The sequence below is a fragment of the Papilio polytes genome, unplaced genomic scaffold, assembly GCF_000836215.1.
Source record: "Papilio polytes unplaced genomic scaffold, Ppol_1.0 DF823835.1, whole genome shotgun sequence".
In the NCBI taxonomy this organism is placed as follows: domain Eukaryota; kingdom Metazoa; phylum Arthropoda; class Insecta; order Lepidoptera; family Papilionidae; genus Papilio; species Papilio polytes.
The window spans coordinates 1042952-1060759 of NW_013525369.1; the positions used below are offsets into that span (position 1 = coordinate 1042952).

The 17808-nt window shown below is 33.4% G+C and overlaps 1 protein-coding gene across 2 annotated transcripts in view; it reads right to left on the bottom strand.

The window, feature by feature from the left end:
- LOC106103269 (inactivation-no-after-potential D protein) overlaps nucleotides 1-17274 on the bottom strand; it is a 48460-nt gene extending 31186 nt beyond the window's left edge. The window contains exons 1-2 of one of the 2 annotated variants that reach the window (XM_013282979.1): nucleotides 17093-17274; nucleotides 16920-17010 (exon numbers count right to left, since the gene is read on the bottom strand). Coding sequence is in view for 1 of the 2 variants with exons in the window: in XM_013282978.1 (XP_013138432.1) it covers nucleotides 4065-4107 (43 nt within the window). In the remaining variant the exon portion in view is untranslated. Of the gene's footprint in view, nucleotides 1-4064; nucleotides 4576-16919; nucleotides 17011-17092 lie in introns of those variants that run through there. The other variant, XM_013282978.1, reaches the window with a different exon arrangement.
- Nucleotides 17275-17808: the final 534 nt, after the last annotated feature.

Below are 17808 nucleotides of genomic sequence, written 5' to 3' on the forward strand. Positions count from 1 at the left end.
CTTCGGATCTTGAATAATTTCATTATGTTTATATTAAAACTATTGTTTATTTTGTTGGATCATATTAATTCAACGTACGTGTGTAAACATATAGATATTGTAAATAAACAGTAACATGGCAACGTGTTCAGAAAATTGGAAAAAATAAGTTCTGTGTTGGATTAAAACATTCAACGTGACGTAAACTGTGAAGTTTTACTAAAAAATGTACAGCGGTAAAGCTTTAACATCAAAGTAGATACATTTATCTGACTAATATTATTAACTAGCTGTTGCCCGCGACTTCGTCCGCGTGGTATTAGAAAACATACTACATAAATAACAAAAAGCTACGTATCCCTCGGGAACCGGACAATTCTCGGGGATGAACTTCATCCCATGTGTACTCCACACTTTGTTTTATATCTGTGCCAAATTTCAAAAGGATATGTTGAACCATTGCAGAATGATCGAGTAAACATTAAAAAACTAAATTAATGAATCCCATAGGAACCGTAAGTATTCCCGGGTTAAAAAGTACCCTATATGTTCTTCCAGACTATGCTCTAAACCTGTGCCAAATTTCATGGAGATCCGTTAAGCCGTTTAGGCTACAAACGCCAACAAACATCCATCCATCCATCCATCTAAACTTTCGCATTTACAATATTCGTAAGATGTGAAAGTTTAGATGAATGTTTGTTAAATTTTACAGACTAAACTCAATAAAATTTGGTCTAGATGTAGAACATAGTTTAGAACACAAAGGCTACTTTATTTCATTCCGAACGGACAGAGTCGTAGGCCTAAACTATCAAGAAAGAAATGCTAAATCATACTAATATTATAAATACGAAAGTTAACATGGATGGATGTTTGTTAGAATTTGTAGCTTAAACAGCTGAACGAATCTTAATGAAATTTAGCGTAGAGCATAGTCTGGAAGAACACAAATACTTTTGTTTTTCGTTTCCACGGATGGAGTCGCAGGCGAAAGCTAGTAATAAATAATAAGCAAAAGAAAATTTATTTCAGCGTACGCGGTAAATCCCGTAGCTTATTTTCACTTGCATTAACACTTGAGGGCGCTAAACTTAGTCTAACAGCTTTCTTTGCGACACGAAATAAAAATGTCGTCCGTAACTTACCCCTATACGTTTAAGGGTTTTTGTAAGCGTTGTTATTCAAATATAAATCTTTTTTATTTTTAATAACTACAAAAGATTCGTTTTCCCATAAATAGGTTCTATTTATAATACTACTAGCTTTCGCCCACGACTCCGTTCGCACGAGATAAAAAAAACAATACTGAGTAGCCTATGTGGTCTTCCAGATTATTCTCTACATCTATGCCAAATTTCGACAAAATCCGTTCAGCCGTTTAGGCTACAAACTCTAACAAACATCCATCCATCTAAACTTTCGCATTTATAATATTAGTATGATATATTTAGATTAGGTTAAGGGAATTCTTAGTGACTGTTGACTCTGAGTACGATAGCGGTTATCAATAATAATGTGCAAGACAATCGTGGCTTACTTTGTGACTAAAATACATTAAATAAAGACTGAGGGAAAACGTAAATTTACCCTTTGGCAGTTTTTTTTTTGTACAGTCAAAAATAAAACTTGCAATCGATACAAAACGCTCAGACGAGTCAATCGCGGGCCGACCACATTATCTGGATTCCATTAAGCCTTACGTACAGTCGCGCGGGAAATGGTTTTGTAACAGAAATATTTATTAATGCCACTTGCCTGTCGCTCCGAGCGGGGAAGATAAATTGTCTTGTGTACTTAGTACATCAGTATATTGTTTTGAAAGACGACTTTTGTTGCTTCACAGATGATAAGAGATGATAAATTTTGCTTAGTTTTAACTATATATATATATATTGTTTATAACATAAGGTGACAAACGAGCAAGCGGCCACCCGAATCCGCCAAAATGGCGAAGCGACCGCTGCCCACAGACATCCGCAATTGCAGATGCGTTGCCTACCCTTATCCGACGGAGGAGGAGACGCACATAAAGAGGATATTTCCTCTTTCTATGCATCTCCTCCACCGTCAAATCCACTACCCCTTCCCATCCTCTCCTTATTAGAAAAGGGTGGTAAGGAGTAAGGGACTTAAATTAGGCCTCCGGCACCACACTCATCAGACGACACACGGAATTACTTCCACTTCATGCCTGACTTCTGTGTGGTCGTGGTATTACAACGGGCTTGCCGGCCCATTCGTGCTAAGATGTTAAAGCAGGCACTATCACTGTTAAGATTTCTTCAGTTAAATAAAAAATGGCCTAAAAAGCTTAATATCCTTAATAAAGTTTACTTTAACACTACATTTTAGTCTTAACAAGAAAATTAAAATTAGTACCAAAAAATGGACATCGCCAGATGACCTAGGCTTGGTGTGAGGGTAATGGGTGGGTTTTACAAACATTAAAACATATTAACAAATATCTCGGCTTAAAACGTTTATCATGTTCAACTTTTGACTCTATAAAAGCTTTGTTTCTGTAAGTCAACCATTAAAACTTTATAACGAAGGTAACAGAGTATTATGTTGTTATGTAGCTTCCAAAGCCAACATTATACCTTCAATCCCCATGGGGTACTTTTAACCCTTTGAAAGAGTTAAACCGTAATTTAAAACCATTTTGGTTACAGAATTTGAGTCAGAAATTCTACAGTTGATTTTATGTTTTAGACGTGATGGTTAACTAAGTATTGTCTTAAAGTAAATTAAAAAACTTTCCTTGAATACGAACTTAAAATATTTTTTTTAGCAATTAAATAATTATTTTAGATGTGTTAATAAGCTTGAAAGTAAAATTCGCAATTGAATGCAGTCAAAACAGATACAGGTTTTAAAAGAAAACGTGTACGCGTCTAATTTGAGAGTTTCAATGGAACTGAACGTTGGCGGAGATTAAAATCGTTACATCGTTATAATGGGCAACAAAATTGATCCGATTATGAGACTTCTGAGATGAAAATTCTATTGAAAATCGATTTAATATTTAAACAGCGTGTTTTTAATAATTTTCTGTCTATTCTTGAAATAACTTGTTATTCCTTCAAAAGGCTCTAAAATAGACTTGTTGTATATATTAACACATTCACTGCGTAACAGGCCGATATCGGCCTGACGCAGTACTTAAGCTGATACAGACGAAGAAAACTATTTCCCTCTCGCTAGTGCCAAACGATTATCTCAGATCTATACATTACATTACATAAAATGTATATATTTTGTTTCCAGAATATTATATCCCAGTGCTGGTGGGTCTAGAAAGACCTGCCACGGGTTGGCGGAAATACCATTGGGGGCCCATTTTGGCCCGCCGTCGCACCAGATGAAGAATTATGATTTTACTTGCCGCAGTTCTAATTATGTTTTTTTAAGTATTTATTTAACTATAACTGTTCATTAATTGGTTTAATTTACAACAATATAATAAATGTCTCATAATACTTTTCGTATCGAGTGTACCACTTGTGTAATGCATTAGCGCAAGCTGCAATGTTTGGACACTGGACACCTCTGTTGCGGTCAATGAACCTTATATTTTTAAAATATTTAACATCTATTTTCATAGCATATATCTATGATTGGCGTGTTTATTTTTATTACAAACTTTTGTGTGAGACTGTATGCCGGGAAATCGATTTTGAATTGACATTTGATTGTCATATTGATCATTATAATGCATTTAATTCTATGACTATAAAAATAAAATTAAATTTACGTATTTATGTGCGAAGTAAACTTTTAAGCCTTTCAGATACAGTTTAGGAGTTATAACAGAGTAGATTTCCCAGAAATGTTAAATTATCCCATAAAGAGACATATTTATCCGTATGAGAAAACATCTTACTAATATTATTAAATGTGGAAATTTAGATGGATGTTTGTAAGAGTTTATAGCCTATACGGGTAAACGGATCTTGATGAAATTTGGCGTAGACATAGAGGATAGTGTACACATAGACTACTCACTTTTGTTTTTCTTAACTCCACGCGGACAGAGTCACAGGCGAAAGTTAGTATCTTACAAAATTACCACATATATTTACCAAGTTCCAATTCCGCCTCAGCATCCTCGGAGATCGTCTCCATGACCCTTTCAGGACATGACTCGAGGTCGCGCGCGAGCCCGATGCGCGCGCGACCCGCTCGCCGCACGCACTCGGCGCACAGCGCGTGCGACAACGTGCCGTTTTACCGCCAATACAACACTGACAAACAAGATGGCGGACGCACGCCGTTTTCCTAGCGTACTTTCCGTTCTTATAAACTTGTATCGCATGTAATCTTCAGAAATATTACTGGACAATTTGTAGTTTTAAATTTTAGCACAATAATAATAGCCAAGATAGCGTCTGCACGCGGTTTTGTAAATTTAGGACATGTAATTGACGTGTATAATTGATGCACTTTAGTAGATAAAAACTATCTCTTGTTTATTCTAACTATTTAGTTATAAATGTTTCTTTTTATTGTCATTAATTCCTTTATTTTCTAATTCGTAATCATTCAGTCTTGTTATTTGAGCTGATTTTATTTGCTACGTTAAAAATGGTTTTTTAAGATTTAGTAACTGTTTCTGTATTGAACAGAAAAGAAAAAATATGAAAAAAAATCACTGCTTTCTCGTTCAATTACCAAAAATACATTTAACAAACATTACTAGTTGGACATATGAATGAATGAATGAATGAATATGTATTTATTGCCACAAAATAGAAATATTCTAAAGAAAACACAATCGTGGCAAAAGGTAGCCAGCTCAGCGTGTGCAGGATGGCCTTAGCCATTCCTGCGCTGATTTTCAGCTGGCATATGTAATTATTAGCATGGGAGAATCTAACATTCATCTCTGATGTAAATTTAAGTCAGAACGTATAAAAAAAATAAGAAAAACCCGATCCACGTCCCTGACTCAAAAAATTAGGGGTACCGAGAGGGCGGCTCATAAAAAATATCTTCTCTACATCTCTATCAGTGATATCTGTATTCTTTCTTCCATCTTCAACTTAATCCCGCACTGCCCTGCCGTAATAAAGTTTTTATACTAGTACGGAGGGTAGCTGAACAATTTGCTAATAAGCAAACTAGCCTACAGATTTGCTAACATACTTATTTACGTACTTTACTGTTTTTTGTTTATTTTAGTTTTTGTTTAGTGTGTAAAAAAAATGTAAATTAGGTTAAGTTTATGGTAATTTTTCTTAAAATAAATATTTTTTCATTTTTTTTCCAATCTATTTTATTTTTCAGTCTACTTTAGGTATTTTTATCTTGTAATTCTTTAATCGTAAAGTTGACATTCATTTAATATGTTTTACATACATTTTCTGTCGTTTTTAAATTCAAATGAGCGACCTCGATACACGAGGGGCAATGGGACGAAGCAAGATTTTTCAACCGTTCAAACATTTGCATAAGATGATATGTAAGAAATCTGACAATTTAAGACAGTAATAATTATTGAATTGTTAAAAAAATAAGGACATTATAATAAAGTTAGGTGACACCCAAAGTAATCAAGACCTATCTTTCTTAAAAAAATATATTTAATAGCCTATCTGTTCCACACCATCCTCTTATTCCACGTCAAATTTCATAGAGAACCATACAATAGTTTAGGCTACAAACTCTTACAATCATTCCTTCATCGATTTATAATATTAGTAAGAGTATCTTATGGATACTTTTATAACGTCCACTCTGTCATTGATATGTTTATCTGTCTTAACACAAATTAATTGCAATGCGTGAAAGGTGACATGATCAAGAAGGGAGTGATGACTGAGATGACGTAGAGTTATTTGGAGGACAGAAACCCGCTGCGCTGATACGGGAGTAGGATATGGAGGGTAATGATGATGATGATGATGATGACGATACAAAGACCATCAACACATATAAAGAGATTCATAAAAATAGAGCGGACATTAAGTATTGTAATAAATTGTATTTTCAATTCTGAACACCGGTATAATATTTAGAGGTGATATGAACACGGATAACCAGTCCTAAATATATCAGAAATGTTCGATAACTTGTTCGTAATATTTTTGGCACGATACCGTTAACGGAATCCCTTCTCGATGTAACAGATGGCAGGTCTTAAATATATGACATAACGTCAATATAGATTTGATACAATCTATTCAGTCGCGCCTTGTGTTTTAAAAATATACGAAAATAATTTAAAAATGAATAATGTAAAAAAAACAAACTAATTGTTTAACTCCTTCTTTCGGGAATTCAGTCAAAAAGTAACACACTGCCATTAAAAGTAAATAATTAATTATTATCGGAATAAACACAGAGAAAGCTTTTCAATTACAATATGCACTATTTAACCTATTAATTATAGCGTATATTTACTCCACGTAAATATGGATGTATGGATCTGAATGTTGGGCAGTAAAAGGGACGGATGAAAGGAGAATACATGTGACGCATATGCGAATGTTAAGATGGATGTGTGGGGTAACACGATTGGATAAGATACGAAATGAGTATATTAGAGAAAGTTTGACAGTAACCCCAGTGGTTGCGAAAATAAGGAGTAAAAGGTTAGAGTGCTATGGGCACGTTATGAGAAGCGATGAATCGCATGTAACAAGAAGGACGTTAGTTATGAATGTGGAGGAGTACAACGGTAGAGGTAGACCTAGAAAGAGATGGATGGATTGCGTGAAAGGTGACATGATCAAGAAGGGAGTGATGGCTGAGATGACGGATGATAGAATGTTTTAGAGAACGAAAACCCGGTGCGCCGACCCTACGGGAGTAGGATAAGGCAGGGGAGATGATGATGATTTACTCCACGTAACAAATAGTACAAGCCTTATACCCGGTTTCCCAGCGTTAACTATTTTTTAATGTTTTTATTTATAACTATTCTCATCCTTTCGTTGGTATTTATTTAATTTATTAAAGTGTACAAATACGATAATTTAGTGCGATTGTATCCGTTTCGGATGCCAATAGCCGGCGAGTGATATTTCTGGCGGGAATTCGTTACGTTTCTGTTTATACTCTACATGCTTGTGTTAAACAAAATACTTTGTTACTCGTACATTGTATTTGAACAAAACATTTTCTATATTTGAATCTGAAATGTCTTGAAGTATATCAAACACCAATGAGGTTATATTGAACACATAATCTATACTATTATAATAAAGCGTAAACACACACTTCTTTGTTGCCTATAATGTCAGCAATTACAGCATATTTTTGAATAATTATTTCTTTTTATAAAAATACCTACACTTACGTCACGGTTAAGGCTACACATTTTCACGACATTAAACTTAGGGGGCAAATATTTTGGATAAAAACCCTAATGTGGGAAAGAGACCATAAGTTGCTTTGTCGTCATGTCATGTCATTTTGACATTTGCCATTGATAATTTGACACATGTAAACAATGAAATAAAATTTTCATAATTTCATGCGCATGAAGTCACACAGGAACAGCTAGTAAAGAATATCTATTATAAAGAAAACAGATACAGTGCTGGTCCTCACAGGCGTGTAGTCGTAAAACTACAAAGTCTGGTATTAAGACAACGGGCTGGCCGACTTTACGACTCGTAAATACGACGTTGGTTATAAGAAATAATTAGCGTGCTATTTTGTTTTATTGCAGTTTTTTTATGATCGTAGTTTGTAATAGTTTTTATTTTGTTGCCTGCCAGTATCGTCTGATTAATTATTTTTTAACAAAGTAGATCCGTTAGTTTTATGGCATTACTGGCTTTCATCGGAGACACAGTATGCGTGGAATTAAAAAAAAAAACAATAGGAGCCTGTGTGTTCTTCCAGACTATCCTCTACATCTATGACAAACATCGAGATCTGTTCAGCAGTTCAGGCTACTAACTCTAACAAACATCCATCCATCTAAACTTTCGCATTTATAATATTAGTAAGCAAAAAAAATTTAAATGTTTTTAATGATTGTTAAAACCTTGGTTATAAATAGAAATGTAGTTAATTCTGTTTACATGAACTTGTAAGTAAAAGTTATTATCAGATAGTATTACCATCCTCTTAGAAAGACAAAAAATGTAAGCCGTATCTTCGTTTTATTTTAGTATTATTACATTTGTCTGAATAGAGGAAACTTTTATTAAGAGAGTCCTTACAATGAACGTGAATAATACAGTAGTGTCGATGTCCGGTATACGATGTTTACTTAAATAAAAACCAAAATATATTTAGAAAGGGACAGTTTCTTTTCATTTCTATACTAGCTTTCGCCCGCGATTCCGTCCGCGTGGAATTTAATAAAAACAAAAGTGAGTAGCCTATGTTTTCTTCCAGACTATCCTCTACATCAACACAAAATTTCATCGAAATCCTTTCAGCCGATTAGGCTACAAACTCTAACAAACATCCATTTCGCATTTACAATATTAGTATGAAGTAAGATTATCAAAGTGTTTCTTCTAAGTTATTTTAGTTATGCGTTTCTTAACTGATTAATGCTGGGTTTCTGAGGTTTCTATTTACTTTAACATTATCTAGTGAATAGGTAGTGTTAGGTTGACCTATGTTTCAATTGTGTAAAACTCAAGTTACGTAGTTCGGAAACGCATTTCATGAGGTTATCGAACCAAACACACTAAGGAATGGTTAAACGAAGATGGGTAACGGACCATAAATGGATCGTTGTGAGATGAATATGACGTCAAATACATTTTTTTGGACGTTTTGTTCTCAAACTGTTATCTTACTAATATTATAAATGCGAAAGTTTAGATGGATGGATGGATGGATGTTCGTTAGAGTTTGTAGCCTAAACGACTGAACGGATTTCGATGAAATTTGGTATAGATGTGGACGGTAGTCTGGAAGAACACATAGGCTACTCACTTTTGTTTTTTTTTAATTCTACGCGGACGGAGTCGTGGGCGAAAACTAGTAGGTTATAATACAAATTCTAACAGAATCAAATATAATACGTATACAAAATCATATTGATTTATATGTTTTTGTGTTCGTATTTTGGCAAGGCTTTCTGTTAAAAAAACTATAAAATCAGTATAAATCAGATATAAATCATAGGGTAATATTACTATTATTCGGTTTATTTATGGAAATAGAATATCTCTCGGTAAATTAAATATTTTGACAACTGTCCAAAGCTACAAGGATCTTCCTTAGTATATATTGGTCTATAAGAACACCTACTCGACCTATTTGGACGTCTATTGAGATTTATGACTAAATATATCCAGACAGCGTATTTTTCTTTAAAATTATGATGAAGAACTTAATATAATTTGATGAAATCAAATAAATTATGAAGACAAATTGCTCGTTTCCGTTTTGTAGTAAAAATATTAGACGTTGACGTAGTCTATAACTATATATATAAAATAAAATTGGAGTGTCTGTTTGTAATATCAAAAGAAAAATACCAGATTTCGGGAAGATGATGTATTTTTGTTGCTAATAACGGAAATAGCATTTTACAAAATGTCTGCCTGTCTGTCTGTCTGTCCGCAAGCCGTGTTTGTTTCGCGTAATTTCTGAAACGGCTGGGCCAATTTCGACGGGACTTTCACTGGAGGGTACTTGAAATGGATAGGCATATTATAGGCTACTTTTTTTTAAATTATGCGCTGTCAAAATGGCGTAACGCGTGGTCCAAATTAACGCTAACGAAGTTTACCGACAGCTCGCTAAAGAGTAAGATAGTCTGAATTTTTATACCGATATAGATTTTGTACATAAAATTATGTTTTCGAATTTTGTTTATGGACACTGGATGTAATGTATTTTAGTATAAAGTAACTTTATGAATGTTGGCGTTCTAAAATAACACGTTTTATATTAAAACTAGCTGTTGATCGCGAGTTCGCCCGCGTGAAATTAAAAAAATATAGCCTATGTTACTCACAGATAAATTACCTTTCTAACGGTGTAAGAATTTTTAAAATCGACCCAGTAGTTGTTGAGTTATTTCAATACATACAAAAATACAAATCTTTCCTCTTTATAATTTTAGTATAGATATCGAAAGTTTTAACTTCACGTAATTCCTGTATTACAAATATTGCTATCCCTCTCTTTCTCTATAAAACAAACAGAGACAGGAATATGTAGTAAAACAAATGCTGAGATAGTTGAAATTCACTAGGTAATAAAAGACAATTGTAACAATTGTGATGATCACAGAGTTAACAGACGCCATAAAATTTAATTGAGCTACAAGGAAAAGATGAATATATGTATCAGTTAATACCTATATTTGTTAGGGGCAGTGCCCGCTTTAACATCTTAGCACGAATGGGCCAGCACGCCCGGTGTAATACCACGACCACACAGAAGACAGGCTTGAAATGGAAGCAATTCCTTGTTTCGTCTGATGAGTGTGGTGCCGGAGGCCTAAGTTAAGTCCCTTTCTCTTTACCACTCTTTTCTTGTAAGGTGAGGATGGGAACGGGAAGTGGATTTGATGGAGGAGGAGATGGATAGGAAGGGGAAATATCCTTTTTATGTGCGTCTCTTCCTCTGTCAGATAAGGGTAGGCAACGCATCTGCAATTGCGGATGTCTATGGGTAGTGGTCGCTTCGCCATTTTGGCGGATTTACGTGGCCGCTTGTTCGTTTGCCATTTTATGTTATAAAAAAAACCTATAGTTAAAAGAGGAAAGATTTGTTTGTAATTGTTACTGAGCTATACCTAGTTATCTTAATTTTTCTATACTAATGTGATAAAGAGGAAGGTTTTTTGTATTTCTGTTTGTATTGAAACAACTCAAAAACTACTGGGCCGATTTTAAAAATTCTTTCACCGTTAGAAAGGTAATTTATCTGTGAGTAACATAGGCTATATTTTTCAAATACAAGAGAACGAAGTCTCGAGCAACAGCTAGTTTAAAGTACCGAAAAACGATGCAACGTGTGTATGAGAGAATTCTATTATTATTCGGTTATAAAATACTATAGAACTTTTTGAGATCTATATTTCTTTCATACATCATTTTTATGTACTTCTAACGGTTTAGCGTAAACCGAGAAAAGTTAAAGTTTAGCAATTTTTTGACGCCGGCGTCCAGAAACACACTATTTATTCATAGTTCCTAAACATTAGTAATAATGAAATATATATATGTTACTCACAGATAAATTACCTTTCTGATGGTGAAAGAATTTTTAAAATCGGTCCAGTAGTTTTTGAGTTATTTCAATACATACAAAAATACAAAGTTTTCCTCTTTATAATATTAGTATACATATATCAACTAGTTTTCGCCCGAGACTCCATCTGAGTAAAATTAAAGTAAAAAAGTAAATACTCTAACAAACATCGGTGCATCTAAACTTTCACATTTATAATATTAGTAAGATACAAGTTATGAGTTACCAAGGCGTTACTCGGTAAATTTGGACCTAGAAAATAATGTACTGCGTGAAAGGTGATATGATCAGGAAGTAAGTGACTGAGGTGAATGAAGATAGATTAACCTGAAGAAAACCTGTGTCCTTACGGGAACTGACGGGAAGGTAACTACTAGTGTAAAAATTTTACGGTAACATTGCGAAGCATAACTTTGATAAGAAAAAACCGATTCTCGTTTATTCTATAAATTATTGATCTTTAAAAAACAGAGCCGCGTATCTTGCCAGATTTTTCTCGAGTGGTGTGTTTTAAATTTCATTTGAGCGTTAACCTATGAATAGAAACATTATTATAATGTTCTGTATTTTTGTTGTAAAAGTTTGGCTGTTTATTTTGTCAAAAGCAACTGAATCATAAACCACATTCAGTAGACCTTGGCCTCATAAAATCAGCTCAAATGACTTTTATCAAATCTTACTACTATAAAAGGAAAAAAACATTTTATTTTTCCTTAGCGCACTCTATAAAAAACACTTTATTGCTACACAATAATTGTATTATTATTTTAAAAACCTCATCCTCACTTTTCTTTTTTCACAAAAATCACTTATAACAATCACATGAAACCTTTTTACAAACTTTGATTATCACTGGCCGATCGCGATTAAAATGTTTCTAAATTTAAACATTTGAATTTCGAACACAAACTTCCCGAACTGCAAAAATACGACCGTTCGCTTGACTCTCTCTCGCGATACTGAAAACGCACGTGGGTTGCAAAACAACGCTGAAACTGTAAGGGCATAAAACAACAAAAGCGTTTGATCTTATTTTTGGTATAAGGGCTAATATAAACGGACTCCAGTCGTAAATTACTTGACGCAATTGAACATGCGTTTTTAGCTACTGCAAAATAAGGCATGGAAAAGCGCGTAGATCTTTCAAAGGTGGATGTTCATAGAATGTCCACGCATTAGGCAACTTTTAAAGAAAAGAATCTACTTTTTATGTGAACTTTCAGACTGTGGTGTGGTGTGTGGTAATGGGTTTTATGTCCGAATTGATAGTTCAGGTTTTCCATACTAATATTATAATAATATGAAAATATGAATAAACTCAAAAACTACTGAATCGATTTTCAAATTCTTTTACCATTAGAAAGCTACATTGTGTAACATAGGCTATATTAATTATTAGATATCTCTTAAATTTGCGGGAAAGTCTCGTTCAAAATTGTTCAATATTGTAATCGTAAATGTACTCGTAGAATATCAAAATTGACTATAACAATGCCCTTATATATCTTATTTTGTTTTTAAGAGAATTCTTTTTATTCAGTAAATGGAAAAGTTTATTTGGAATCATCGTAGAAAACCAGCCTTCGCACCAGTAACGAGACGGACTTTTGTATGCAAACAAGGGTAAGTTTGGTAAAAGTTTTGTCAACTAAGACAATAAAGTAACAACCAAAACTGAACTCTATGTCTATTGATTTAAGGGTCATATTAATAGGAGAGAAGTTGTAAATGTTGATTTGACGGTAAAAATAAGTTTGTAATTCGTTTGCCCGGCGACGAATTATTTAGGCAATGATGTGCAAAAATATTTTTGCATGACAAATGTTGATGCTATATTTCTTTTAAGCGACGCGAAAAATGGCAGAGTATTTTTACTGGCGTTTTTTTAGATCCGTTTGAAAGTCATGAGGTTTTTAATCTACGAAAATAGATCTTTTTGTTTGTTACTAACGTTTGTTTTTCATATGCGGAGAAAAAATGTTTGTTCAGATGGTACTTTTGAGTTTTATTACAAATGCTTTGTTGTTATACTTACGTAGATTATTTAAGCGGTTGTATTGAAATTTTCTCCTACTCCCGTAGGGTCGGCACGACAGGTTTTTGTCCTCCAAATAACTCTATCATCCGTCATCTCAGTCATCACTCCCTTTTTGATCATGTTACCTTTCACGCAATCCATCCGTCTCTTTCTTTATTTCTCGCTTAATAATATTTTGTTTTAAAAATAATCGACAACTCATAAAATGTATTTCTTATCCGAAAATTATCACTGCATACTAGAATATGACAGAACTTTCGGTTTCTGTTTCGCGTCTCCTCCACCGTCAAATCTACGTTCCTTTCCCATCCTTTTCTTATAAGAACGTGGGAATGAAAAAGGATTAAAACCCGCTTTCGTTTTCGGTATCGGCTGAATCTACTACGATCGGAGACAACTCCATACATACCGAGTAAAAAAACTAATGATACAAAGTAAATCAAAGTTATTACACATATCTTTATGAACATATAAAACGCAGACGATTAAAATATCAAAATACATGTCGAGAATAAATATTTTACTATCGTAATAAAACATTCGAGCAACGAAACATTTTTATCTTGAACATAACACGCTCGTTTTCTTTCAGGAAAAACATCGACCCTGAATGAATCATGTTTGTTAATTCAAATGAATGGATTTAGTCCATTCATTGTGTTTCATTGTGCTTACACTAGTCAATGCATAATTCTATCTATACTATTATAATAAAGCGTAAACACACACTTCTTTGTTGCCTAACATGTCAGCAATTACATTACATTTTTGAATAATTTATTTTTAATAGAAAGCTCTACTCGTCACGCTTTAAGCTATATATTTTAACGCCATTAAACTTAGGGGGGTAAATATTTTGGATAAAAACCCTAACGTGTTTTCATCATTTCATGTCATTGTGACATTTGTAATTGATAATTTGACAAATGTAAACAATAAAATAAATTTTTCATAATTTCATGCGGATGAAGCCGCACGGAAACAGCTAGTACTAATATAGAGAGGAAAGATTTATATTTTTTTATGTACTGAAGTAACTTAAAAACTACTGGGCAAATTTAAGAAATTATTTCACAATTAAAAAGCTACGTTATCAGTGACTAACATAGGCTATGCTTTTTTATTTTTAACCCCTTCCTAAGCGTCTCCTCCACTGACAAATACACTAAGTCAATTTATTATTAAGAAAGGATGGGTAGAGAAAGCAACTATAAGACCTCTGGCCTATCATATAAACAAAAGACAAAGAGATGTTTAAATTTGTCAAAGTGATATAGTAAAGACGTCTTCAAAGCGCTCTTAGGATAGGATTTTTATATTATTGGTTAGATTCATCAACTAGCTCTTATTCTTTACGGAGGGTCGGCACAGTATGTGCTGCTCTTCTGAATCTGAATCCACTCCTTACTTAAGCGTATCCTCTTTCACACAATCCATCCATACTTTCTTCGATCTTCCCCTACCTTTGTAGTCATCCACATTCAATCTTAACACTTTCCGGTTTATGTCCCCATCCTCTCGTCGCATATTATTGGTCATATTATAAAATCTATTTCAAAGATTTCCAGTGCATAACAAAGCGCCGAATTCCAATAGAATCCGGTACATACAGCATGATCGATATACGAGGTGCCGGGTTCGTTTCTATTTCTGGTACGCGAAGGTCGCACATAATAAACAATGCTGTTAACAGGTGCCTCATAGATTAGATAGTGTAGATACGGCAACACGTTACGCTTGTTTTATACTTATAGAGTTGATATCTGTTAATCTATGGTTAACTGTAGTATACTTACTCGTTATCAACTTGATTTTGTCTCTGAGAGTTGGCAAAGTATTTGCAGCTCTTCCATATATCTCTATCAGCCGTCATATCTGAATTCACTCCCTTAAGCATATCACACAATCCATACTTTCGTATGTTTACCTCTTTGGTAGCCATCTACATTCTTAATACTTTCTGGTAGTATTGGTATTAGGGTCAGATAAAGTGCCATTTCAATTATTTTTAACGCTATTATTTAGACAAAAAATAGTTATATAAATCAAGATTCCTTCTTTTTAGGTTATTAAATAAAATAAATAATACGAAATTAATAATATTTCTCTAAGATTATTGTATTATTCTGAAAATACGATAAAAATTAAACTAAACAAATATGTCATTTTAATTAAGTTAAAGAAGTTTTAACAAAACAAATCATAGAAATAATATAAGTGAAAAGATACATTATTTGAAATTAATTATTTATTAAAACACAGAAATTAAATGAAAAGGAAACAAATAAAGCCAAGTAATTATAAATAATCAAAATACAAATTTATAAGAAGACAGAAATTAAAAAAATCAGATTCTCAATGGTAAGATAGTTATTCACAACCAAAGTAAAAATAAAAGTCCATTATTATATTATAAAATGTATTGACTACCAGATAAATATGTTTCTTAATATTTTTAAAGCTAAAGGCTCTTTGGAAATTCGACTTACAAAAAATATAAGATGCAGTATCTTACGTCCCTATGGTTACCTTGAATATGGTCGTTAAATATATAAAAATCATAAATTTTATTTAGTTATAAAATCATTAACAGCGAAATGACTTCCGAATGATATAAAACGTGTGTTGAAAATATAAGGGTAATACCACACTAGAGTGGACGAACCGAATTTAATTCGCAATATTATGATACTCTGATCTCCATATTAATAGAAATCGGTTATTTATAAACTGTTTATTTTGTACAAAGAAAAGTATAAATTTTAGTAATAGCCGTAAGTAGTTATGTAATTATGTCTAACTAACATAGTTAAGAAATTTAAAAAAAACAAACGTGAAAATTATGAGAAATATTAGTAAATGTTTTTTAGATTATTTTTTCTAAACATAATTATATTTACTGTCATATTTTTATATATTTATACACTACACTGTACAAACTATAACTAATTTACTAGTATTGTATCTTCAAATTTATTGATAGATATTAACGCAGATATGATCAATACCGTTCACTTCACAACTCCGAACATACACACTGATGTGTGGCCACCTTTACTAAAATTGTTTACTTCAACCTTAAAGTCCAGACTCTGTTAATATAGGTAGGTTAAAGTAACAGACAATCTGCCGTTACTTTTGGCCGCCAAATTGATTTTAAGAAACCGTTAAAATTCTTAGAAATTCTTTGACTAAAAAATCTATTTTCTCGTTTATTGATAAAACGCTCCGCTTTTGTTTTAAAGGACAGTTTTCATTGATTTTGTTAAATCGAGTACAGAATTGGAATATCAAAAATTAAATTTATTTACATAAAAAACACCGAATTTGACAGCTTCACTCTTAGAATAAAGAAACACTAACTGACCAGTAAGTCCATACAATTCATGTCTGCGCCACCAACTATATTGGCTAAGTCTAAACCAGGTATTATTTCCAAAACACTAAGGTCCTGTGCCGCCAAATTGTAAATTGTGTGATAACAGTCCAACGTGTAAAATATGTATTGGAAATATTGAATTTTGTTTCCTTTGAAAGGTTCCGGTATGCAAGATCTAGTGCATACATGTGTGAACTAATGTTATGAGTAACATTATAACCATAAAAGAAGGCATATCCTATAAAACTCATCTATTATGTTCTAGAAGATAAGAATAGAAGTAAACGTGTATCAAATAGAAAGAGAAGTTAAAGAATGTGAATAATGTATCTTTCCACTCACTTGTCGTGTAGCCGAAGTCATCTTCTTCCTCTGGATCCGCCTCCTTCTCTTCTTTGGTGCGCTTGATCGCTCCCGCTGATGCTCGATCAATCTTAACAAAAGAAAGAAGAATAAAATGTAAAGATAAGAATTACATTTTTGTTCTTTTGTTTTTAATTCCTTTTTATATTTACCTCAACTCCTTTCTCAGAATATGTTCTTCCACTCAATTCTCTTTCATCTTCTTCGTCACTGCTCTCAGAGTCTGAGTAGACCGGCTTAGAAGACTCCGTTTCCGAGGATCCTTTCTCCTTAGTTTCCTTTTCTGCATCTATTTCTCCTTCTTTTTCAGTTCCTGCTTCTGATGTTACTGTTATCTAAAAGATAATTTTAACTGTTAGGTAAACTACTATAGAATGGAAAGGAAAAGTGGATTTGACGGTGGTGGAGACGCGTAGTGAGGGGAAATGTCCTCTTTATGTGCGTCTCCTCCTCCGTCAAGGGTAGGCAAAGCATCTGCAATTGCGGATGTTTATGGGCAGCGGCCGCTTTCGATTTCGGTGGATTCAGGACGCTTGCTCGTTTAGCACCTAATATTATAAAACAAAAAAAAAAGATACACGAAAACACGACACCAACTCCAATGTAATGTGAAAACAAGAAAAGGAATAACGTTAGAATTTTCTAGACTACCAACGATTTTATTAATGTATCATAAAGTATACACTTTCACTTGGCCAGGATCGCAATTGGAGAGTCTGATAACAATCGAACGTGTAAAATATGTGATGGAAATATCAGATTTTGTTCCCTTATCTGACAGTGACGTCATTTTTAGTTTTATCTGAGCCTCTATCAGCCAGAGGTGTTACAGGCCCTTAGGCTATAGAAAAGTAGCTAATAATGTGGT